The 25,130-nt window shown below is 46.3% G+C and overlaps 1 protein-coding gene across 1 annotated transcript in view; it reads left to right on the top strand.

Moving 5' to 3' along the window:
- Positions 1-11,468: 11,468 nt before the first annotated feature.
- The window catches only part of LOC134577641 (phospholipase A2 inhibitor and Ly6/PLAUR domain-containing protein-like), an 82,747-nt gene continuing 69,085 nt past the window's right edge, over positions 11,469-25,130 (top strand). Inside the window, exon 1 of the mRNA XM_063436501.1 lies at positions 11,469-11,770. Within this exon, the coding sequence (XP_063292571.1) occupies positions 11,719-11,770 (52 nt within the window). The 5' untranslated portion in view covers positions 11,469-11,718. The remainder of the gene's footprint in view (positions 11,771-25,130) is intronic.

Here is a 25,130-nt window from a genome sequence, read left to right as displayed (position 1 = left end):
GTCGGGAAGATTTCTTGCACAGGGCGCCCAAAGGCCTAAGGCTGGCCCTGCGCATGGGTCAGTGGCTCTGCACCAGACTTCCCTCCAATTGATCAAAGTTAAAGGATTTCAAGTGGACTGATTACAATTACAGGGCCTCTAAAGAGTCCTGTATTGTTATTTGTCGTCACTACCTTCCCGCGTCGGGAAGATTTCTTGCACAGGGCGCCCAAAGGCCTAAGGCTGGCCCTGCGCATGGGTCAGTGGCTCTGCACCAGACTTCCCTCCAATTGATCAAAGTTAAAGGATTTCAAGTGGGCTGATTACAATTACAGGGCCTCTAAAGAGTCCTGTATTGTTATTTGTCGTCACTACCTTCCCGCGTCGGGAGTGGGTCATTTGCGCCCCTGCTGCCTTCCTTGCATGTGGTAGCTGTTTGTCAGGGATTTGTCAATCCATATCTGCCAAGTGACCCTATGTAGGGGGAACAGTCCCTATTCTGCTCTGTGTCAGTGTGTATCAGGGATCATTAGGATAGGTGTCAATCCATATCTGCCAAGAGTCAGGATCGGGACAGGGATCCAACACGCAGAGTACAAACAGTAGCCAGATACGTATACCGGACCTTAGAATGGCCGGACTAACGTAAGTAGTACAGTAGAGAATAGTCAAAGACAAGCCGAGGTCGAGGGTAACAGAAGACAGGTAAGCGAAAGCCAAGCCGAATCAAGGGTAACAGAGATAAGCAGAATAGAGCAAACAAGCCGGGTCAAAACCAAAAGGGAAAACTAGAAAACACGAGCACTGAGTGACTAGAACAAGCTAGAACCACGACAGGGCAATGAGCTAATGAAAGAAGCACTGTTAAATGCCCTGTTCAGATAAGTAGACACACCTCCGACGAGTCCTGATTGGTCCTGAACCAATTGAGTGACAGGTCGTTCCGGGTTGACGTCCTGACGTCGACCTCCGGGCGTCATGCTATAAAAGGGAGTCACTCCCTCGCGGCCGGCTTTGCATGACCGGATGGACCGCGAGGAAGAGGGAAATCAGGCCGTCCGGATGGATGGACGACTAAGTCTCTACCTCTCTCGGAGGTAGAGACCTCAGGTACCCTGACAGTACCCCCCCTCTCAGATACGCCCACCTGGCGGAAGTAACCAGGACGAGAAGGGAAGCGAGAGTGAAATGCCCTGCGGAGACAGGGAGCATGAACATCCTCCTGAGGTACCCAACTTCTCTCCTCAGGACCATATCCTCTCCAATCGACCAGATATTGTACTTTCCCCCGGGAGATTCGAGAATCGACGATGGAATTGACCTCATACTCCTCCTGACCCTCCACCTGAACAGGGCGAGGAGGGGCGATCGTGGAGGAGAATCTGTTACAAACTAGTGGTTTCAGCAACGAAACATGGAACGAGTTAGGAATGCGTAAGGTAGTAGGCAAAGCTAGACGATACGCAACTGGGTTAATTTGAGCCAACACCCTGTAAGGTCCAATATACCGAGGAGCGAACTTCATGGAAGGCACTTTTAACCGAATGTTTCTAGTACTTAGCCATACTCTATCGCCTGGAACAAACACCGGTGCTGCCCTTCTACGTTTGTCAGCGTGTTTCTTCACCAGCATAGAATTGTGCAGAAGAATTTGTCGAGTCTGGTCCCACAACTTCCTCAAATTGGCAACATGGACATCAACCGACGGTACCCCTTGGGAAGAAGACTCCGAAGGAAGAATGGAAGGATGAAAGCCATAATTCATGAAGAAGGGGCTAGAATGCGTAGAATCACAAACGAGATTGTTGTGTGCAAACTCCGCCCAAGGAATCAAACCGACCCAATCGTCCTGGTGTTCAGAAACGAAACAACGTAGATATTGTTCAACCTTTTGGTTGGTGCGTTCAGCAGCTCCATTGGACTGAGGATGGTAGGCAGAAGAAAAATTCAATTTGATGCCTAGTTGAGAGCAGAAGGATTTCCAAAAACGGGAAACAAATTGGGAACCTCTGTCTGATACAATTTGGGAAGGTATCCCATGTAAACGGAAGATCTCCCTAGCGAATATCTCTGCTAATTCGGGCGAAGATGGGAGTTTAGGTAAGGGAATGAAGTGAGCCATCTTAGTAAATCTGTCCACCACAGTGAGGATAACAGTCTGCTTTTTAGAGATAGGCAAATCAACAATGAAGTCCATAGCCAAACAGGACCATGGCTTTTCAGGAACCTCTAAAGGGTGCAGAAATCCGCATGGGAGCGAATGAGGTAGCTTAGTCTTGGTACAAACTTCACACGCCCCGATGAATTCTTTAATATCTTTACGTAAATCAGGCCACCAGAAATCTTTAGAGATCAAAGCATACGTCTTGCGAATGCCAGGATGCCCAGCCACCTTGCTGTTATGGAAACAGCGTAACACTTCTAGTTGGAGAGTGGCGGGAACGAAGTGTCGATCCCCAGGAGTCTGTTTGGGCGCAAGATGCTGTAATTTCATTATCTCAGTAAGCAACGGAGAGTGAATCCTGAGATTCGTGTTAGCGATGATGTTACCCTCAGGAACTATCGAGGAAAGGACTGGCTCAGTTATAGTGAACGGTTCATATTGACGAGACAAAGCATCGGCTTTAGAGTTCTTAGAACCAGGTCTGTAAGTAAGTGCATAATTAAAGTGAGTAAGGAACAAGGACCAACGAGCTTGCCTGGCGGACAGGCGCTTAGCCTCCCCAATATAAGACAAGTTCTTATGATCCGTTAGAATAGTAACAGGGTGTAATGTCCCTTCTAGTAAATGTCTCCACTCCTTTAAAGCCTTAATGACCGCTAACAGTTCCCTATCACCGATGTCATATCTGCTTTCAGGCCCAGATAATTTCTTAGAGAAGAACCCACAAGGGTGTAACGGTTTGTCCACCCCTAACCTTTGAGACAGAACAGCACCAACTCCCGTTTCAGAGGCATCGACCTCGAGTAAGAACGGCAGAGTCGTATCAGGGTGGACTAGAATGGAAGCAGAGGCAAAAAGTTCTTTGAGAGTCTTGAACGCAACAAGAGCCTCCGTAGACCAAGTCTTAGTATCAGCCCCTTGTTTGGTCATATTGGTAATAGGCGAGATGATAGAAGAGTATCCCTTAATGAAGCGCCTATAATAGTTGGAAAAACCAATAAACCTCTGAATAGCCTTGAGTCCTTTAGGCAACGGCCAATCTAAAATAGACTGGAGTTTGTCAGGGTCCATTTTAAAACCTTCCCCAGAAATCACGTAGCCAAGAAAGTCTATCTGCGACTGGTCAAAGCTGCATTTCTCCAATTTACAGTATAGACCATGTTGCAGAAGTTTGTGTAGTACCTTTCTGACTTGTCTATGGTGAGTCTCAATCTCCCTAGAGTGTATCAGTATGTCGTCCAGGTAGACAATAACACAATCATGTTGAAACTCCCTAAGTACCTCATTAATCAAATCCTGAAACACTGCAGGAGCATTGCAAAGTCCAAATGGCATAACTGTGTATTCATAATGGCCATACCGAGTATTGAACGCCGTCATCCACTCGTGTCCATGCTGGATTCTCACCAAATTATATGCCCCTCTGAGATCTAATTTGGTGAAGATTTTGGAGCCCTTAAGATGATCAAACAACTCGGTAATCAATGGGATAGGATAGGCATTTCTGATAGCTATTTTATTCAAACCTCGGTAATCAATACAAGGCCTCAGCGTGCCATCCTTCTTTTTAACGAAGAAAAACCCAGCCCCGGCAGGGGAAGAAGACCTCCTAATGAATCCTTTCTCTAAATTCTCACGGATATATTCCTCTAGAACAGAGTTCTCCTGAACAGATAAAGGATATACATTACCCCTCGGAGGCATAGTACCAGGTAGAAGCTTAATTTTACAATCAAATGACCTGTGTGGAGGTAATGAATCGGCATTCTTCTTGTCGAATACTGCCTTTAAGTCTTGGTACAGGGGCGGTATCTGTCTCTCTGTGGACTGAGTAGAACTACCTGGTGTATTAATATTGGCCAATGGAGAAACCCTGCGTAAACACTTCTCCTGGCAGCTCAGACCCCACGAGAGTATCTCCCCTAATTCCCAATCGATAATAGGGTTATGTCTCTTCAACCATAGATACCCCAGAACTATGGGAACAGAAGGGGACGAAATGAGCATGAGAGATAAATTCTCCACGTGTAGCAGGGGCGTATTAGCCGCGAGGCAAACAAGGCATTTGCCTTGGGCGGCATTTTTCAGGGGGCGGCAAAAAAAGCCGCCCCCAAATGCCCAGGGCAAATGCCTTGTTAGCCTTGCGGCTAACAAGGCATGCTGGGCGGCCGGCGGGCTGCTGGGCAGTGCGGGTAGGTAGGCGGCCGGCGAGGGAGCACTTCCTCTGAGCGGTCTGCTCAGCTCCCTCGCGCGCCGCAGAGTGAGGCTGGGAGCCGGAATATGACGTCATATTCCGGCTCCGCCTCCCAGCCTCACTCTGCGGCGCGCGAGGGAGCTGAGCAGACCGCTCAGAGGAAGTGCTCCCTCGCCGGCCGCCCACCTACCCGCACTGCCCAGCAGCCACTGGACCACCAGGGAGACAGATACCCCCCTCAGCATTCCCAAAGGTAAGGAGGCTGGGGGGGTTAAATGTAAAAAAAATAATGTATTAAATATGTGAGTGAGTGAGTGTGTTTGTATGTCTGTTAGTGTGTGTGTATGTCTGTTAGTGTGTCTGTGTGTGTGTGTGTCTGTTAGTGTGTGTATGTCTGTAAGTGTGTGTGTGTATGTCTGTTATTGTGTGGGTATGTCTGTTATTGTGTGTGTGTGTGTGTCTGTTAGTGTTTGTGTGTGTGTGTGTCTGTAAGTGTGTGTCTGTTAGTGTGTGTTTTAGTGTGTGCGTATGTCAGTGTGTGTGTGTGTTAGTGTGTGTGTCTGTAAGTGTGTGTGTGTATGTTAGTGTGTGTGTGTATCTGCTAGTGAGTGTGTGTGTCTGTTAGTGAGTGTGTGCGTATTTGTCAGTGAATGTGTGTGTGAGGCGGGACGGGGGAAGGGTTGGGTGGGGGTGGCGCGGGCGGGGGGAGGGTTGGGTGGGGGTGGCGCGGGCGGGGGGGGAGGGTTGAGTGGGGGTGGCGTGGGCGGGAGGGGGGCGCCTGAGTTTTGTCCTGCCTAGGGCAGCACAAAACCAGGATACACCACTGACGTGTAGGATACCAACATTTAAGTTAATGGGTATGGTCTCACGAAAGATAACAGGGTCCAGTAATGGTCTACCATCTATGGCCTCAACGGCCAAGGGTGTCTCCCTTAACTGGGATGGGATATTGTGTCTAGTAGCAAAGGCTTGGTCGATAAAATTCTCAGCAGCTCCGGAATCTATCAAGGCCATAGCCTTTACCACTTCCTTCTCCCAGGTTAAGGAAACTGGTAGCAGAAGCCTGTGATCTTTATAATTAGGAGTAGAGGACAAAATAGAAACACCCAAGGCCTGTCCTCTAGAGAAACTTAGGTGCGAGCGTTTCCCGAGCGGTTAGGACAGTTCGAGAGTAAATGACCTCTGGATCCACAGTACATACATAACCCCTCCTTTCTCCTGTACTGTCTCTCCTCCTCAGAGAGGCGGGTATAGCCTACCTGCATAGGTTCAGGGAGCAATGAGACCGTGGAGTCAGGACTTAGAAATGCGGGAGCTAACCTAAAGGAAGGTCTCCGGTTCCTCTCTCGAGTGTTCTGTCTCTCTCTTAAACGTTCATCTATGCGAGAAATGAACGAAATTAAATCCTCTAAATTCTCAGGAAGTTCTCTAGTAGCAATATCGTCAAGGATTACATCTGATAGCCCATTCAAAAATACGTCCATATACGCCTGCTCATTCCACATGACCTCTGACGCCAGAGACCTGAACTCTAGTGCATAATCCACAAGTGTTCGGTTCTCCTGTCTCAGGCGTAACAGTAATCTGGCTGCATTAACCTTTCTACCTGGAGGGTCAAAAGTTCTTCTAAAAGCATCTACAAATGCGTTATAGTTATATACTAACGGGTTATCGTTCTCCCACAGTGGATTGGCCCATCTCAGAGCCCTCTCAATGAGTAAGGTGATAATAAATCCCACCTTTGCCCTATCCGTAGGATAGGAGCGAGGTTGCAATTCAAAGTGGATACTAATTTGGTTTAAAAAAACACGACACTTCTCAGGAGCACCCCCATAACGTACTGGTGGGGTAATGCGAGAAGAAGCACCTACAGTGGCTACCTCTAGGCCTGAACCTACAGGAGAGATAGGAGTAGTACGTAACTCTTCTGGTGGATTATTGGCACGAGATAATAACGCCTGTAGTGCTAGCGCCATCTGACCCATTCTGTGATCCATGGCTTCAAACCTAGGATCAGGAGAACCAAGCTGACTGTTTGTACTTGCAGGATCCATTGGCCCTGTCGTAAAGTCAGGATCGGGACAGGGATCCAACACGCAGAGTACAAACAGTAGCCAGATACGTATACCGGACCTTAGAATGGCCGGACTAACGTAAGTAGAACAGTAGAGAATAGTCAAAGACAAGACAAGGTCGAGGGTAACAGAAGACAGGTAAGCGAAAGCCAAGCCGAATCAAGGGTAACAGAGATAAGCAGAATAGAGCAAACAAGCCGGGTCAAAACCAAAAGGGAAAACTAGAAAACACGAGCACTGAGTGACTAGAACAAGCTAGAACCACGACAGGGCAATGAGCTAATGAAAGAAGCACTGTTAAATGCCCTGTTCAGATAAGTAGACACACCTCCGACGAGTCCTGATTGGTCCTGAACCAATTGAGTGACAGGTCGTTCCGGGTTGACGTCCTGACGTCGACCTCCGGGCGTCATGCTATAAAAGGGAGTCACTCCCTCGCGGCCGGCTTTGCATGACCGGATGGACCGCGAGGAAGAGGGAAATCAGGCCGTCCGGATGGATGGACGACTAAGTCTCTACCTCTCTCGGAGGTAGAGACCTCAGGTACCCTGACACCAAGTGACCCTATGTAGGGGGAACAGTCTCTATTCTGCTCTGTGTCAGTGTGTATCAGGGATCATTAGGATAGGTGTCAATCCATATCTGGCAAGTGACCCTATGTAGGAGGAACAGTCCCTATTCTGCTCTGTGTCACTGTGTATCAGGAATCATTAGGATAGGTGTCAATCCATATCTGCCAAGTGACTCTATGTAGGGGGAACAGTCTCTATTCTGCTCTGTGTCAGTGTGTATCAGGGATCATTAGGACAGGTGTCAATCCATATCTGGCAAGTGATCCTATGTAGGAGGAACAGTCCCTATTCTGCTCTGTGTCACTGTGTATCAGGGATCATTAGGATAGGTGTCAATCCATATCTGCCAAGTGACCCTATGTAGGGGGAACAGTCTCTATTCTGCTCTGTGTCAGTGTGTATCAGGGATCATTAGGATAGGTGTCAATCCATATCTGCCAAGTGACCCTATGTAGGAGGAACAGTCCCTATTCTGCTCTGTGTCACTGTGTATCAGGGATCATTAGGATAGGTGTCAATCCATATCTGCCAAGTGACCCTATGTAGGGGGAACAGTCTCTATTCTGCTCTGTGTCAGTGTGTATCAGGGATCATTAGGATAGGTGTCAATCCATATCTGCCAAGTGACCCTATGTAGGAGGAACAGTCCCTATTCTGCTCTGTGTCAGTGTGTATCAGGGATCATTAGGATAGGTGTCAATCCATATCTGCCAAGTGACCCTATGTAGGGGGAACAGTCTCTATTCTGCTCTGTGTCAGTGTGTATCAGGGCTGGGCTTTGAGGACAGGTGTCAATGTTAGGTGATTTCTGCCCTTTATGGATTAAAAGCAGACTCTGCATCAACTGTGCAATTTTCCATGGGAGTTTTGCCATGGATCCCCCTCCGGCATGCCACAGTCCAGGTGTTAGTCCCCTTGAAACAACTTTTCCATCACTTTTGTGGCCAGAAAGAGTCCCTGTTGTTTTTAAAATTCGCCTGCCCATTGAAGTCAATGGCGGTTCGCGCGGTTCGCCGGTTCGCGAACATTTGCGGAAGTTCGCGTTCGCCGTTCGCGAACCGAAAATTCCGGGTTCGCAACAACACTACTAGTAAATGCTTTTAAATGCTTTTAATGAGAGTGTGGAAAAGGGTTCCAGGCCAAAAGAAATGTTATATGCTAATATATTACCGATCTTAAAAAAGGATAAGGACCCTCAAGAACTTAAAGGACCACTGTAGTGCCAGGAAAACAAACTCGTTTTCCTGGCACTATAGTGTTAATAGGTACACCTACCTTTCTCCAGCACCGGCGCTGGGGACTCTCCTCCCTCTTCCGATGAATGTGAATGCGCGGCAAGAGCCACGCGCACATTCAGTCAGTCCACTAGAGGCTGGATTAAAACCTAGATGGACTGCAAGAAAAACAGGTGGTGTTCTGGGAACATAGGACTTGTGTGCCTTATTGCATTGAAATTCCACTGAATAAAGGGCTCCCAGGAATCCAGGACTGGACTTTTAGTAAGCAACAACTGGTGGGCCCAAATCTTATGGTGCCCTGATAGCTGTCCTCACCTTAATGAAGTCTGTAGCATATGTAAGTGGCCTCAGGGAAAAAAGGACCTCGCAATCCAACTTGAAAGCGACATACTTTGACCTAATCCCAGAAAACTTTTCAGGTAGAGCAACCAGCGGTTCAGTGAGTTCAGGATCACAGTTTACTCTCCCTTTAAGGGAAGCCAGTTTATGCTGTAACACATGCATAGCCTGGCTAAGCTGGGAGACTTGCTGGGTCAAGGCTGCAATGGTGTTCCTTAACTCTGCAGACTCCATGTGGTCAGATCGTTATGTCAGGGATCTTACCTTGAGGAGGAGTACGACATGCAGAGTTAAAGCACCCTTTGCAATTTAACACAAACCAAGGAGACTCAAGGTAGAAATCTCCAAGGTTGTGAGACAGTGCACTGGGGCTGTAAAGAGACAGTGCTTCCAGAAACGTAGCACAGGCAAGGATAATCCAAAAGAGTAGTCGTGGATGTAATCAAAAGTCAGGACGGGCGGCAGGCAGGCAGAAACGGGAGATGGGCAGAGATTCAAACCAGGAGTCAGGCGTACATAGAGTTTCCACAAACAGGAAAAAACTATTTGACAATGAGGCTGAAGCAAGGCAGAGTTTAAATAGGTGGATAATTGCCATTTAATCTGGAAACCAGGAAGAGGTGTACAGCGATCCAGGAGTAGAGACTCAGACATAACAGGATACATGGAGAAACATAAAACAACTAAGATGCGTGGCGTTACAGCTAAGGTCACTGACTGGGATGCAGAGAACCCATCTTCAAACCCAGCCAGGCCCAAGTCCACATGTGGTATAGCAGCAGGCATGATGAAGATCATGACAGCTCATTAGAATGTTCTTACCTTGACCTGATGCCAAAACTGCAAGGGAACTGGCCGCCAGTTCATATAGACTAACGCCATCAAGGGGGAGCATTTGTGAACTGCTTACCACACAGTTCGGTTCCCGAACGTGACCTCTCCAGTGCCCATTGGAATGTTCACACCAATTAATTAGAACATTAACAACTTAAGTGTAAAAGCACAAGGGAAGTAATTAATGAGTGCTTCCCTGAGTGGCTGTCGCTTGCATAGACGAATGCCAACCAGGGGGAGCATTCGTATCCCGAAAGGAGACGCTTCCCTTGCCTGGTTTTACACAGGGATCCCACGAATGGAGGCTGTTCTTGACAGGTTCAATTATGGGGGTCCTTGGGATTGGGTGGGCTGTAACCAGGTTTGCACACATCTCAGAATGGATTTTGTCCCATTCCTTTTTGCAGATCCTTTCCAAGTCATTAACCTTGTTAAGGTTTTCAAAGCTGACATTTGGCAACTCAAACCTTTAGCTCCCTCCAAAGATTTTCTAAGAGATTAAGGTCTTGAGACTGGCTAGGCCACTCTAGGACCTTAATGTGCTTCTTCTTGAGACACTTTTTTTGTTGCCTTGGCTCTGTTTTGGGTCATAGTCATGCTGGAATACCCATCTACGACCCATTTTCAATGACCCATGGTGCATGGCCCTGTCCATCGTCCCTTTGATGCGGTGCAGTTGTCCTGTCACCCTTAGCAGAAAAACACCCCCACAGCATAATGTTTCCAGCTCCATGTTTGACGGTGGGGATGGTGTTCCTGGAGTCATAGTCAGAATCCCTCCTCCTCCGACACTGTGAGTTGAGTTGATGCCAAAGAGCTCGATTTTGGTCTCGTCTGACCACAACACTTTCACCCAGTTCTCCTCTAAATCAATCAGATGTTCATTGGCAAACTTCAGATGGGCCTGGTTTCTTGAGCAGGGGGACCTTGCGGGTGCTGCAGGATTTCAGTCCTTCACGACGTAGTGTGTTATCAATTGTTTTCTTGGTGACTATGGTCCCAGTTGCCTTGAGATCATTAACAAGATCCTCCAATGTAGATCTGGGCTGATTCCTAACTGTTCTCATGATCATTGAAACTCCACGAGTTGAGCTCTTGCATGGAGCACCATACCAAGGGAGATTGACAGTTATTTTGTGTTTCTTCCATTTGCGAATAATCGCACCAACTGTTGTCACCTTCTCACCAAGCTGCTTGGCGATGGTCTTGTAGCCCATTCCAGCCTTGTGTAGGTCTAAAATCTTGTCCCTGACATCCTTGGACAGCTCTTTGGTCTTGGCCATGGTGGAGAGTTTGGAATCTGATTGATTGATTGCTTCTGTGGACAGGTGTCTTTTATACAGGTAACGAGCTGAGATTAGGAGCACTCCCTTTAAGAGAGTGCTTCTAATCTCAGCTCGTTACCTGTATAAAAGACACCGGGGAGCCAGAATTCTTGCTGATTTATAGGGTTTTAAATACTTATTTTACTCATTCACATGCAAATCAATTTATAACTTTTTTGACATGCGTTTTTATTTGTTGTTTTTTTTTTTTTTTTTGTTATTCTGTCTCTCACTGTTAAAATACACCTACCATTAAAATTATAAACTTATCATTTCTTTGTCAGTGGGCAAACGTTCAAAATAAGCAGGGGATCAAATACTTTTTTTTTCCTCACTGTATATGCAAATGCATGTCTGCTTAAAATAAATCTTCTCTTTTGTTTATTTTGAAGCCTCTAAGAGTGCCTTCACATTGGACTAATAGTTTTTAATTTAAAGTTTTTTTTCCCTCCTCAATATCTGCACACTATGCTGGTGCCACACATTATAGGTCTGGTACAGAATTTTATTCAGGGCTGCTCTTCATTCCCAGTCTGACCCTGGACCCCAGGGTTTGGTCTTATAATGAATGCAATAGGTAGAGATACTGCACAGCAATCAGTTAAGTGTTCCCTCTAAGGTGAATGGAGATTCGAAGAGGACCTCTCAAATATAATGCGTGTTATTCACTGAAGTGAGAACTGTCCGGTATTCAAAGTGATTTCAAATGGAAGACAAAATAGAAATGACTATGAATTTTTCTAATTCAGCTACTTTGGCATAAATCTTGAAAAGAAGTGACTGCAACATTGTGATCATCAGCTTATTGATGTATTCATTTTGTCCAATTATGGCAGAGGTTTCCTGGTTTCTAGAATCTGGCTCCTTCTAGTTGTCTGCAACGTGTTTTTTCACAGCATCAGTTAGTACCCACCCTGCTTGTGTGATCTCACTGCCACAGACTGGCTCATTCTCCTGGAAGAAGGCTGCGTACATCTCACACTGCATCCCTGTACACAATGGAATCCTTCCTACTTTTTATTTGCATCCTTTCATCTTTACTATCTAGGGGTAAGTCTGCATCTCAAGGCGTCAGCTCTTACTAAATTCAAACATGACTAACCAGGCATAACCAGCAAAGAACACACTTAATCACTAGTTCACTACTGCAGCATCATGCTGCATAGACCAGCAGATACTGTAACCTGTAAATATTCCATTCAATTAACTAGACTATTATTTTCATAACTGGTACCTATGTATTCAGTTTATAGAATGACAAATGTCACTGTAGTTATTATTATTATTATTACTATTATTGTTATTATTAATAATTATAATTATTATTTATCATTATTATTATTTTATTACTGTTATAATTATTGTTATTCTTATTATTTGAGAAAGCTCAGTGGGCTAATGCATCATCAGTAGAATCTGTTCAGCCCTTGAGTTGCATGTTTAAATCCCGGCAGGGTTGACCCATCCCTTCATCCTTCCGAGGTAGATAAAATGAGTACCAACCCCTGGATGTTGGGCTAAGGTAACATCCCCAGGACGTACTTGCAAACCAGAGTAAGCTGAATGTTCCTTTCCTGGTTACATACTTTGTTATTATTATTACACAGCAGCCTTGTCAGTAGTGTAGCTCTGTTAATACCTCGTAATATTTCTACTCAGATCTAGCCTTTCTCTGGCCTATTTTCCAAGCCTCTGCAGATTTCTGGCTGACTGCATTCCAACACTGAGAGGTAGATGTTTGCAGTTTGCTTGCACAATGCAGCATACACAGAAAGCGTACATCTTCTAACTCATTCTCAGATTTGAAACAAATCCATCTTTGATTTGCTACTGGTTCAGACTCCGAGCTGCAAACATTGTAAGAATTTCTCATTTTTTACTGACAGTCTGTTCAGGAGTTTTGAAGTGCAGAACAATTAATGCTTTTCATTTTAATTTAGACACTATGACAGCATACACTCTGAATCTAGAACATTACTTTCAGTGATTATCTTAATAACACAAATGTTTAAAGTTTGATGAACTGAACAGTACTTTCCTCTCCAGCTATATTACTGTCCTACTGTACAGAGCTACAGAATATGTTGCCATTTTACAAGTAATAGTAATTGCCAAGTGAATTGGTTTCCCCTATTAATGCGGCAAACACCCTGTATGGCAACAAACATGTTAATCCTGCCCTATTGCATGCACGTTAGCCTTTACCCTTTGAAGGCAAGCCCTGGATACTCTAATAATAGCAATCTATGCACAGAAAATTGTCAGATTAGTGACATGTTTAAAAATAATAAATAAAACTGCCCATTTATTTTAAGCTGTTTGGCCCTAAATTATGCAAATTGGTAGCCAGTAAATTGACCCTTTAATATAACTTAAATGTGTGTAGCGGGCCATGGGTAACCCAGCTTTTTTTTCCCGCTATTAATGAAGTAAGAGACCCATTTACCCCAGTAACCAGATGACACACAGTGCCAGGGGTACAACAACAACTTTATTGGCCACACTTGGCTTTATACTCTCCCCTTGTAAGGGGTGGTTCACTCATACAGACAATATCCCCTCCCAGGGTCCTCCCCCTTCCCAGCGTTCGTATAACAGAACCGGACCCCAGTTCCTTTGTCCCTTGTTCCTGCCACTCAGTGTCCCCTCCCAAGGTCCTCCCCTTCCTAGGGGCCCTTGCATGTGACAGGATCTCCAGTCCCTTTGTCCCCAGTTCCTGCCATCCAAATACAGGGTTTCCCACTTCGCATGGCAGGAGGTCTTCTTCCCGGGACCCTCTATATCTGGGAGTCCCAGCGCTGAAAAGATTCCTGCCTCCTGGGCTTCAAGGCCTAGAAAGCCCGCCAAACCACCATTGTCCTCAAGAGAGTGTACCCACCAATCTCAGGGATCCCCCCAACTGTTTCACCCAGGGATCCCACGAATGGAGGCAGCATTCGAGTTCCAAACGAGGATGTTTCCCTTGCCTGGTTTCACCCAGGGATCCCACGAATGGAGGCAGTTACCATTCGTGGGATCCCTGGGTGAAACCAGGCAAGGGAAACATCCTCGTTTGGAACTCGAATGCTGCCCCTGGTTGCCATCTGTCTATACGAATGGCGGCCACCCAGGGAAGAACTCATTAATTACTTCCCTTGCAGTTTCACACTTATGTTGCAAGTTGCCAATGTTCTAATTAATTGGTGTGAACATTCCAAGGGGCACTGGGGAGGTCCCCGCTCGGGAGCGGAACGAGGTGGGAGCAATCCGCGAATCCTAACGAACGGGCTGCCACCCAGTGTTGGCACGCGCCGAGGCTTCTCTCATTGACTAGGTGTGAACATTATAATGAGGTATGAACGTTCTAAACAAACATTGTAAATGGGGTATCGAGGTGGTCCCCGTTCGGGAGGCGAACAGAACTGATTTGTATGGAGACTCCCAAACAGGGAGTAGGTAAAACATAAGAATACACGCAATATAGGGGAAAACCATGGGGACTGTCACACAGCAATTCACTAGCAGGTAGTGGTCCCACCACTCAGCTCCCCCTTAACCACAAGCCGGCATACACAGTCTGATCCCAACGGATAGGCTTGGGGAGGTCCGGGGGAGTACTCACTGTGGTTGTCCGAGAGCGCGTTATTGATTCTAGTTATTCTGGTTATTTGACTTTGGCATTGTTTTTGACTTCCCTGTTTTCTGGCATCCCTGACCCCTGACTTTTCCTTATCATTGTGTCTCTTTCTGCATCCCTTGACCTTGGCTATTCCTGACTATTCTTTGGTACGTTAGTCCGGCCATTCTAAGGTGCAGTATACGTTACCTACCAGTCCTCTGTGTTACACAATTCTACATGCTGGTTCATACTGTAATCCTGACCGTAACAGGCATCGGACTCGGTACCTGAGCACGGGCCGATCACATAGGTAGTGTCCTCTTTCTGTTCTACTACCCGGTATGGGCCCTATCAGGCCGCCTGCAGCCTGTCATGTCGGATGGGTTTCTGTACCAAAACCTTCTGCCCAACCTGAATGCTACGGCTCCATGTGCACTGGTGCCTCTGGGCTGCCTGGAGGTTCTCCCTTACTAGATGAGTTCCTCCAGTCGGTCCCTAAACTCCAGCACATATGGAATGATGGTATCTTCCTGATCCCCAGCCCCTCCCAGTGTTCCTGAACTTGGTCTAAATGCTCCCTCACTCTCCGCCCAAATATTAGCTTGAACAGGGAAACCCCAGTAGATTCTTGGGGCACCTCCAGATAAGCGATCAGGAGATGGGTCAGGAATTTCTCCCAATCCTTGTGAGTCACTTCAAAGGTGCGGAGTAGTGATGTACCGAACTGTTCGCTGGCGAATAGCCACCGCGGGCCAACACATGGGCGGTTCAATCCGCCCCCTATTCGTCATCATTGAGCAAACTTTGACCCTGTGCCTCACGGTCAGCAGACACATTCCAGCAAATCAGCAGCAGACCCTCCCTTCCACACCCTCCCAACTCCCTCCCAGCATCCATTTTAGATTCATTCTGAAGCTGCATGCTTAGTGAGAGGAGTGAAAGTGTAGCTGCTGCTGATTAGATAGGGAAATTGATAGCTAGACTAGGGTATTCAGTGTCCACTACAATCCTGAAGGACTCAACTGATCTCTGCTCTAAGAACAGCACCCCAAAAAGCCTTTTTTAGGGCTAGAACATCAGTCTGCTTTTTTTTTTTGTGTAATGTAATTGCAGTTGCCTGCCTGCCAGCTTCTGTGTCAGACTCACAGTGCATACTGTGCCCATTTGCCCAGTGCCACCACTCACTCACTGCTGGTGTCACAATAGCTTAAGCTTGACATTTAAAAATAAAACATATTTTTTCACTGTAATAGATTGAAGAAGAGCAGTTAGTTGCCTGCCAGCTTCTGTGTCAGGCTCACAGTGGATACTGTGCCCATTTGCCCAGTCAGTGCCACCAATCATATCTGGTGTCTCTATAGCGTGCTTTTACAAAGAAAAAAAGTTTTCCAGTGTAAGCTATTAGCAGTCAGTGTCCTTAAAGCGGGTGTGTCAGGCCTTCCTTCAGCGTGTGCCCTGCAGACCCCTGCCAGTGTACTTTGACAGTTGCCACTCATATCTGGTGTCTCTATAGCGTGCTTTTACAAAGAAAAAAAGTTTTCCAGTGTACGCTAATAGCAGTCAGTGTCCTTAAAGCGGGTGTGTCAGGCCTTCCTTCAGCGTGTGCCCTGCAGACCCCTGCCAGTGTACTTTGACAGTTGACACTCATATCTGGTGTCTCTACAGCGTACTTTTACAAAGCAAAAAGTTTTCCAGTGTAAGCTAATAGCAGTCAGTGTCCTTAAAGCGGGTGTGTCAGGCCTTCCTTCAGCGTGTGCCCTGCAGACCCCTGCCAGTGTACTTTGACAGATGCCACTCATATCTGGTGTCTCTGTAGCGTGCTTTTACAAAGCAAAAAAGTTTTCCAGTGTAAGCTAATAGCAGTCAGTGTCCTTAAAGCGGGTGTGTCAGGCCTTCCTTCAGCGTGTGCCCTGCAGACCCCTGCCAGTGTACTTTGACAGTTGCCACTCATATCTGGTGTCTCTATAGCATGATTTTACAAAGCAAAAAAGTTTTCCAGTGTAAGCTAATAGCAGTCAGTGTCCTTAAAGCAAGGTGTGTCAGGCCTTCCTTCACCGTGTGCCCTGCAGACCCCTGCCAGTGTACTTTGACAGTTGCCACTCATATCTGGTGTCTCTATAGCATGATTTTACAAAGCAAACAAGTTTTCCAGTGTAAGCTAATAGCAGTCAGTGTCCTTAAAGCAAGGTGTGTCAGGCCTTCCTTCAGCGTGTGCCCTGCAGACCCCTGCCAGTGTACTTTGACAGTTGCCACTCATATCTGGTGTCTCTGTAGCGTACTTTTACATAGCAAAAAAGTTTTCCAGTGTAAGCTAATAGCAGTCAGTGTCCTTAAAGTGGGTGTTTCAGGCCTTCAGCGTGTGCCCTGCAGATTCCTGCCAGTGTACTTTGACAATTGCCACTCATATCTGGTGTCTCTATAGCGTGCTTTTACAAAGCAAAAAAGTTTTCCAGTGTAAGCTAATAGCAGTCAGTGTCCTTTAAGCGGGTGTGTCAGGCCTTCCTTCAGCGTGTGCCCTGCAGACCACTGCCAGTTGTGACAGAGTCTATGGGAGGGTAATAGAAGGAAGGTATCTAGGACCCAGAATCCTCCATAGTCTATACTCATTCACGTGCCCAATTAGCAACTGCTGAGGCTTTAATTAGCAGTTCTCAGAGCAGAAAGAGTCAGATACAATCTGACCTGCAGAGAGAGAGCAGGTCTGTGCAGAGCAGCATCTAAACAATGTGCTAAAGGTTGGTGAAACCAATGCTTATTTTTTTCTTTCAGCCACTTGGTAAATACCACACACACCACACTTGCAGGCCTCTGTTTCAAACAACCAGTCTCAGTTTGCAGAGTCGCAGTACCTTAGGCCTCTATACCCACAGACCGTATAAATGTGCTTTAAATGCCCGCATTCTCCACCATCTTGTGACCTTTATGGGCAAAGCAACACAGTCCTCTAGGGTAACAGGCATAGAACAACAGTCTCTGGTGCAAAAATGGTGTGGTTTATTTATAGCGTGCACAAAAATCCATACAGCAATCAGTTTGTTCAAAAACTGCAGCACAACAGAAAGGAAAATCTACAAAATAAATCCTAGCTCAAATTTGAGCACTAACTAAACATAAAGAAATGTCCCTTACTAACCAGGGTAATAAACTACACAAATCAAAAAATAAGCATTGGTTTCACCAACCTTTAGCACATTGTTTAGATGCTGCTCTGCACAGACCTGCTCTCTCTCTGCAGGTCAGATTGTATCTGACTCTTTCTGCTCTGAGACCTGCTAATTAAAGCCTCAGCAGTTGCTAATTGGGCAGGTGAATGAGTATAGACTTTGGAGGATTCTGGGTCCTAGATACCTTCCTTCTATTACCCTCCCATAGACTCTGTCACACAGTGTACTTTGACAGTTGCCACTCATATCTGGTGTCTCTGTAGCGTGCTTTTACAAAGCAAAAAAGTTTTCCAGTGTAAGCTAATAGCAGTCAGTGTCCTTAAAGCGGGTGTTTCAAGCCTTCAGCGTGTGCCCTGCAGACCCCTGCCAGTGTACTTTGACAGTTGCCACTCATATCTGGTGTCTCTATAGCGTGCTTTTACAAAGAAAAAAAGTTTTCCAGTGTAAGCTAATAGCAGTCAGTGTCCTTAAAGCGGGTGTGTTAGGCCTTCCTTCAGCGTGTGCCCTGCAGACCCCTGCCAGTGTACTTTGACAGTTGCCACTCATATCTGGTGTCTCTATAGCGTGCTTTTACAAAGCAAAAAAGTTTTCCAGTGTAAGCTCATTGCAGTCAGTGTCCTTAAAGCGGGTGTGTCAGGCCTTCTTTCAGCGTGTGCCCTGCAGACCCCTGCCAGTGTACTTTGACAGTTGCCACTCATATCTGGTGTCTCTATAGCGTGCTTTTACAAAGAAAAAAAGTTTTCCAGTGTAAGCTAATAGCAGTTAGTGTCCGTAAAGCGGGTGTGTCAGGCCTTCCTTCAGCGTGTGCCCTGCAGACCCCTGACAGTGTACTTTGACAGTTGCCACTCATATCTGGTGTCTCTATAGCGTGCTTTTACAAAGCAAAAAAGTTTTCCAGTGTAAGCTAATAGCAGTCAGTGTCCTTTAAGCGGGTGTGTCAGGCCTTCCTTCAGCGTGTGCCCTGCAGACCACTGCCAGTTGTGACAGAGTCTATGGGAGGGTAATAGAAGGAAGGTATCTAGGACCCAGAATCCTCCATAGTCTATACTCATTCACGTGCCCAATTAGCAACTGCTGAGGCTTTAATTAGCAGTTCTCAGAGCAGAAAGAGTCAGATACAATCTGACCTGCAGAGAGAGAGCAGGTCTGTGCAGAGCAGCATCTAAACAATGTGCTAAAGGTTGGTGAAACCAATGCTTATTTTTTTCTTTCAGCCACTTGGTAAATACCACACACACCACACCTGCAGGCCTCTGTTTCAAACAACCAGTCTCAGTTTGCAGAGTCGCAGTACCTTAGGCCTCTATACCCACAGACCGTATAAATGTGCTTTAAATGCCCGCATTCTCCACCATCTTGTGACCTTTATGGGCAAAGCAACACAGTCCTCTAGGGTAACAGGCATAGAACAACAGTCTCTGGTGCAAAAATGGTGTGGTTTATTTATAGCGTGCACAAAAATCCATACAGCAATCAGTTTGTTCAAAAACTGCAGCACAACAGAAAGGAAAATCTACAAAATAAATCCTAGCTCAAATTTGAGCACTAACTAAACATAAAGAAATGTCCCTTACTAACCAGGGTAATAAACTACACAAATCAAAAAATAAGCATTGGTTTCACCAACCTTTAGCACATTGTTTAGATGCTGCTCTGCACAGACCTGCTCTCTCTCTGCAGGTCAGATTGTATCTGACTCTTTCTGCTCTGAGACCTGCTAATTAAAGCCTCAGCAGTTGCTAATTGGGCAGGTGAATGAGTATAGACTTTGGAGGATTCTGGGTCCTAGATACCTTCCTTCTATTACCCTCCCATAGACTCTGTCACACAGTGTACTTTGACAGTTGCCACTCATATCTGGTGTCTCTGTAGCGTGCTTTTACAAAGCAAAAAAGTTTTCCAGTGTAAGCTAATAGCAGTCAGTGTCCTTAAAGCGGGTGTTTCAAGCCTTCAGCGTGTGCCCTGCAGACCCCTGCCAGTGTACTTTGACAGTTGCCACTCATATCTGGTGTCTCTATAGCGTGCTTTTACAAAGAAAAAAAGTTTTCCAGTGTAAGCTAATAGCAGTCAGTGTCCTTAAAGCGGGTGTGTTAGGCCTTCCTTCAGCGTGTGCCCTGCAGACCCCTGCCAGTGTACTTTGACAGTTGCCACTCATATCTGGTGTCTCTATAGCATGATTTTACAAAGCAAAAAAGTTTTCCAGTGTAAGCTAATAGCAGTCAGTGTCCTTAAAGCAAGGTGTGTCAGGCCTTCCTTCAGCGTGTGCCCTGCAGACCCCTGCCAGTGTACTTTGACAGTTGCCACTCATATCTGGTGTCTCTGTAGCGTGCTTTTACAAAGCAAAAAAGTTTTCCAGTGTAAGCTAATAGCAGTCAGTGTCCTTAAAGCGGGTGTTTCAAGCCTTCAGCGTGTGCCCTGCAGACCCCTGCCAGTGTACTTTGACAGTTGCCACTCATATCTGGTGTCTCTATAGCGTGCTTTTACAAAGAAAAAAAGTTTTCCAGTGTAAGCTAATAGCAGTCAGTGTCCTTAAAGCGGGTGTGTTAGGCCTTCCTTCAGCGTGTGCCCTGCAGACCCCTGCCAGTGTACTTTGACAGTTGCCACTCATATCTGGTGTCTCTATAGCGTGCTTTTACAAAGCAAAAAAGTTTTCCAGTGTAAGCTCATTGCAGTCAGTGTCCTTAAAGCGGGTGTGTCAGGCCTTCTTTCAGCGTGTGCCCTGCAGACCCCTGCCAGTGTACTTTGACAGTTGCCACTCATATCTGGTGTCTCTATAGCGTGCTTTTACAAAGAAAAAAAGTTTTCCAGTGTAAGCTAATAGCAGTTAGTGTCCTTAAAGCGGGTGTGTCAGGCCTTCCTTCAGCGTGTGCCCTGCAGACCCCTGACAGTGTACTTTGACAGTTGCCACTCATATCTGGTGTCTCTATAGCGTGCTTTTACAAAGCAAAAAAGTTTTCCAGTGTAAGCTAATAGCAGTCAGTGTCCTTAAAGTGGGTGTGTCAGGCCTTCCTTCAGCGTGTGCCCTGCAGACCCCTGCCAGTGTACTTTGACAGTTGCCACTCATATCTGGTGTCTCTGTAGCGTGCTTTTACAAAGCAAAAAAGTTTTCCAGTGTAAGATAATAGCAGTCAGTGTCCTTAAAGTGGGTGTTTCAGGCCTTCAGCATGTGCCCTGCAGACCCCTGCCAGTGGACTTTGACAGTTGCCACTCATATCTGGTGTCTCTGTAGCGTGCTTTTACAAAGCAAAAAAGTTTTCCAGTGTAAGCTAATAGCAGTCAGTGTCCTTAAAGCGGGTGTGTCAGGCCTTCTTTCAGCGTGTGCCCTGCAGACCCCTGCCAGTGTACTTTGACAGTTGCCACTCATATCTGGTGTCTCTATAGCGTGCTTTTACAAAGAAAAAAAGTTTTCCAGTGTAAGCTAATAGCAGTTAGTGTCCTTAAAGCGGGTGTGTCAGGCCTTCCTTCAGTGTGTGCCCTGCAGACCCCTGACAGTGTACTTTGACAGTTGCCACTCATATCTGGTGTCTCTATAGCGTGCTTTTACAAAGCAAAAAAGTTTTCCAGTGTAAGCTAATAGCAGTCAGTGTCCTTAAAGTGGGTGTGTCAGGCCTTCCTTCAGCGTGTGCCCTGCAGACCCCTGCCAGTGTACTTTGACAGTTGCCACTCATATCTGGTGTCTCTGTAGCGTGCTTTTACAAAGCAAAAAAGTTTTCCAGTGTAAGATAATAGCAGTCAGTGTCCTTAAAGTGGGTGTTTCAGGCCTTCAGCATGTGCCCTGCAGACCCCTGCCAGTGGACTTTGACAGTTGCCACTCATATCTGGTGTCTCTGTAGCGTGCTTTTACAAAGCAAAAAAGTTTTCCAGTGTAAGCTAATAGCAGTCAGTGTCCTTAAAGCGGGTGTTTCAGGCCTTCAGCGTGTGCCCTGCAGACCCCTGCCAGTGTACTTTGACAGTTGCCACTCATATCTGGTGTCTCTGTAGCGTGCTTTTACAAAGAAAAAAAGTTTTCCAGTGTAAGCTAATAGCAGTCAGTGTCCTTAAAGCGGGTGTGTCAGGCCTTCCTTCAGCGTGTGCCCTGCAGACCCCTGCCAGTGTACTTTGACAGTTGCCACACATATCTGGTGTCTCTATAGCGTGCTTTTACAAAGCAAAAAAGTTTTCCAGTGTAAGCTAATAGCAGTCTGTGTCCTTAAAGCGGGTGTGTCAGGCCTTCTTTCAGCGTGTGCCCTGCAGACCCCTGCCAGTGTACTTTGACAGTTGCCACTCATATCTGGTGTCTCTATAGCGTGCTTTTACAAAGCAAAAAAGTTTTCCAGTGTAACCTAATAGCAGTCAGTGTCCTTAAAGCGGGTGTGTCAGGCCTTGCTTCAGCGTGTGCCCTGCAGACCCCTGCCAGTGTACTTTGACAGTTGCCACTCATATCTGGTGTCTCTATAGCGTGCTTTTACAAAGAAAAAAAGTTTTCCAGTGTAAGCTAATAGCAGTCAGTGTCCTTAAAGCGGGTGTGTCAGGCCTTCCTTCAGCGTGTGCCCTGCAGACCCCTGCCAGTGTACTTTGACAGTTGCCACTCATATCTGGTGTCTCTATAGCGTACTTTTACAAACCAAAAAAGTTTTCCAGTGTAAGCTCATAGCAGTCAGTGTCCTTAAAGCGGGTGTGTCAGGCCTTGCTTCAGCGTGTGCCCTGCAGACCCCTGCCAGTGTACTTTGACAGATGCCACTCATATCTGGTGTCTCTGTAGCGTGCTTTTACAAAGCAAAAAAGTTTTCCAGTGTAACCTAATAGCAGTCAGTGTCCTTAAAGCGGGTGTGTCAGGCCTTGCTTCAGCGTGTGCCCTGCAGACCCCTGCCAGTGTACTTTGACAGTTGCCACTCATATCTGGTGTCTCTATAGCGTGCTTTTACAAAGAAAAAAAGTTTTCCAGTGTAAGCTAATAGCAGTCAGTGTCCTTAAAGCGGGTGTGTCAGGCCTTCCTTCAGCGTGTGCCCTGCAGACCCCTGCCAGTGTACTTTGACAGTTGCCACTCATATCTGGTGTCTCTATAGCGTGCTTTTACAAAGCAAAAAAGTTTTCCAGTGTAACCTAATAGCAGTCAGTGTCCTTAAAGCGGGTGTGTCAGGCCTTGCTTCAGCGTGTGCCCTGCAGACCCCTGCCAGTGTACTTTGACAGTTGCCACTCATATCTGGTGTCTCTATAGCGTGCTTTTACAAAGAAAAAAAGTTTTCCAGTGTAAGCTAATAGCAGTCAGTGTCCTTAAAGCGGGTGTGTCAGGCCTTCCTTCAGCGTGTGCCCTGCAGACCCCTGCCAGTGTACTTTGACAGTTGCCACTCATATCTGGTGTCTCTATAGCGTACTTTTACAAACCAAAAAAGTTTTCCAGTGTAAGCTAATAGCAGTCAGTGTCCTTAAAGCGGGTGTGTCAGGCCTTCCTTCAGCGTGTGCCCTGCAGACCCCTGCCAGTGTACTTTGACAGTTGCCACTCATATCTGGTGTCTCTGTAGCGTACTTTTACATAGCAAAAAAGTTTTCCAGTGTAAGCTAATAGCAGTCAGTGTCCTTAAAGTGGGTGTTTCAGGCCTTCAGCGTGTGCCCTGCAGATTCCTGCCAGTGTACTTTGACAATTGCCACTCATATCTGGTGTCTCTATAGCGTGCTTTTACAAAGCAAAAAAGTTTTCCAGTGTAAGCTAATAGCAGTCAGTGTCCTTTAAGCGGGTGTGTCAGGCCTTCCTTCAGCGTGTGCCCTGCAGACCACTGCCAGTTGTGACAGAGTCTATGGGAGGGTAATAGAAGGAAGGTATCTAGGACCCAGAATCCTCCATAGTCTATACTCATTCACGTGCCCAATTAGCAACTGCTGAGGCTTTAATTAGCAGTTCTCAGAGCAGAAAGAGTCAGATACAATCTGACCTGCAGAGAGAGAGCAGGTCTGTGCAGAGCAGCATCTAAACAATGTGCTAAAGGTTGGTGAAACCAATGCTTATTTTTTTCTTTCAGCCACTTGGTAAATACCACACACACCACACTTGCAGGCCTCTGTTTCAAACAACCAGTCTCAGTTTGCAGAGTCGCAGTACCTTAGGCCTCTATACCCACAGACCGTATAAATGTGCTTTAAATGCCCGCATTCTCCACCATCTTGTGACCTTTATGGGCAAAGCAACACAGTCCTCTAGGGTAACAGGCATAGAACAACAGTCTCTGGTGCAAAAATGGTGTGGTTTATTTATAGCGTGCACAAAAATCCATACAGCAATCAGTTTGTTCAAAAACTGCAGCACAACAGAAAGGAAAATCTACAAAATAAATCCTAGCTCAAATTTGAGCACTAACTAAACATAAAGAAATGTCCCTTACTAACCAGGGTAATAAACTACACAAATCAAAAAATAAGCATTGGTTTCACCAACCTTTAGCACATTGTTTAGATGCTGCTCTGCACAGACCTGCTCTCTCTCTGCAGGTCAGATTGTATCTGACTCTTTCTGCTCTGAGACCTGCTAATTAAAGCCTCAGCAGTTGCTAATTGGGCAGGTGAATGAGTATAGACTTTGGAGGATTCTGGGTCCTAGATACCTTCCTTCTATTACCCTCCCATAGACTCTGTCACACAGTGTACTTTGACAGTTGCCACTCATATCTGGTGTCTCTGTAGCGTGCTTTTACAAAGCAAAAAAGTTTTCCAGTGTAAGCTAATAGCAGTCAGTGTCCTTAAAGCGGGTGTTTCAAGCCTTCAGCGTGTGCCCTGCAGACCCCTGCCAGTGTACTTTGACAGTTGCCACTCATATCTGGTGTCTCTATAGCGTGCTTTTACAAAGAAAAAAAGTTTTCCAGTGTAAGCTAATAGCAGTCAGTGTCCTTAAAGCGGGTGTGTTAGGCCTTCCTTCAGCGTGTGCCCTGCAGACCCCTGCCAGTGTACTTTGACAGTTGCCACTCATATCTGGTGTCTCTATAGCATGATTTTACAAAGCAAAAAAGTTTTCCAGTGTAAGCTAATAGCAGTCAGTGTCCTTAAAGCAAGGTGTGTCAGGCCTTCCTTCAGCGTGTGCCCTGCAGACCCCTGCCAGTGTACTTTGACAGTTGCCACTCATATCTGGTGTCTCTGTAGCGTGCTTTTACAAAGCAAAAAAGTTTTCCAGTGTAAGCTAATAGCAGTCAGTGTCCTTAAAGCGGGTGTTTCAAGCCTTCAGCGTGTGCCCTGCAGACCCCTGCCAGTGTACTTTGACAGTTGCCACTCATATCTGGTGTCTCTATAGCGTGCTTTTACAAAGAAAAAAAGTTTTCCAGTGTAAGCTAATAGCAGTCAGTGTCCTTAAAGCGGGTGTGTTAGGCCTTCCTTCAGCGTGTGCCCTGCAGACCCCTGCCAGTGTACTTTGACAGTTGCCACTCATATCTGGTGTCTCTATAGCGTGCTTTTACAAAGCAAAAAAGTTTTCCAGTGTAAGCTCATTGCAGTCAGTGTCCTTAAAGCGGGTGTGTCAGGCCTTCTTTCAGCGTGTGCCCTGCAGACCCCTGCCAGTGTACTTTGACAGTTGCCACTCATATCTGGTGTCTCTATAGCGTGCTTTTACAAAGAAAAAAAGTTTTCCAGTGTAAGCTAATAGCAGTTAGTGTCCTTAAAGCGGGTGTGTCAGGCCTTCCTTCAGCGT

The sequence above is a fragment of the Pelobates fuscus genome, chromosome 11 (genome assembly GCF_036172605.1).
Source record: "Pelobates fuscus isolate aPelFus1 chromosome 11, aPelFus1.pri, whole genome shotgun sequence".
Lineage (NCBI taxonomy): Eukaryota > Metazoa > Chordata > Amphibia > Anura > Pelobatidae > Pelobates > Pelobates fuscus.
Note: the sequence above shows the minus strand (reverse complement) of the source record. Positions and strands in the feature narration are given on the sequence as shown.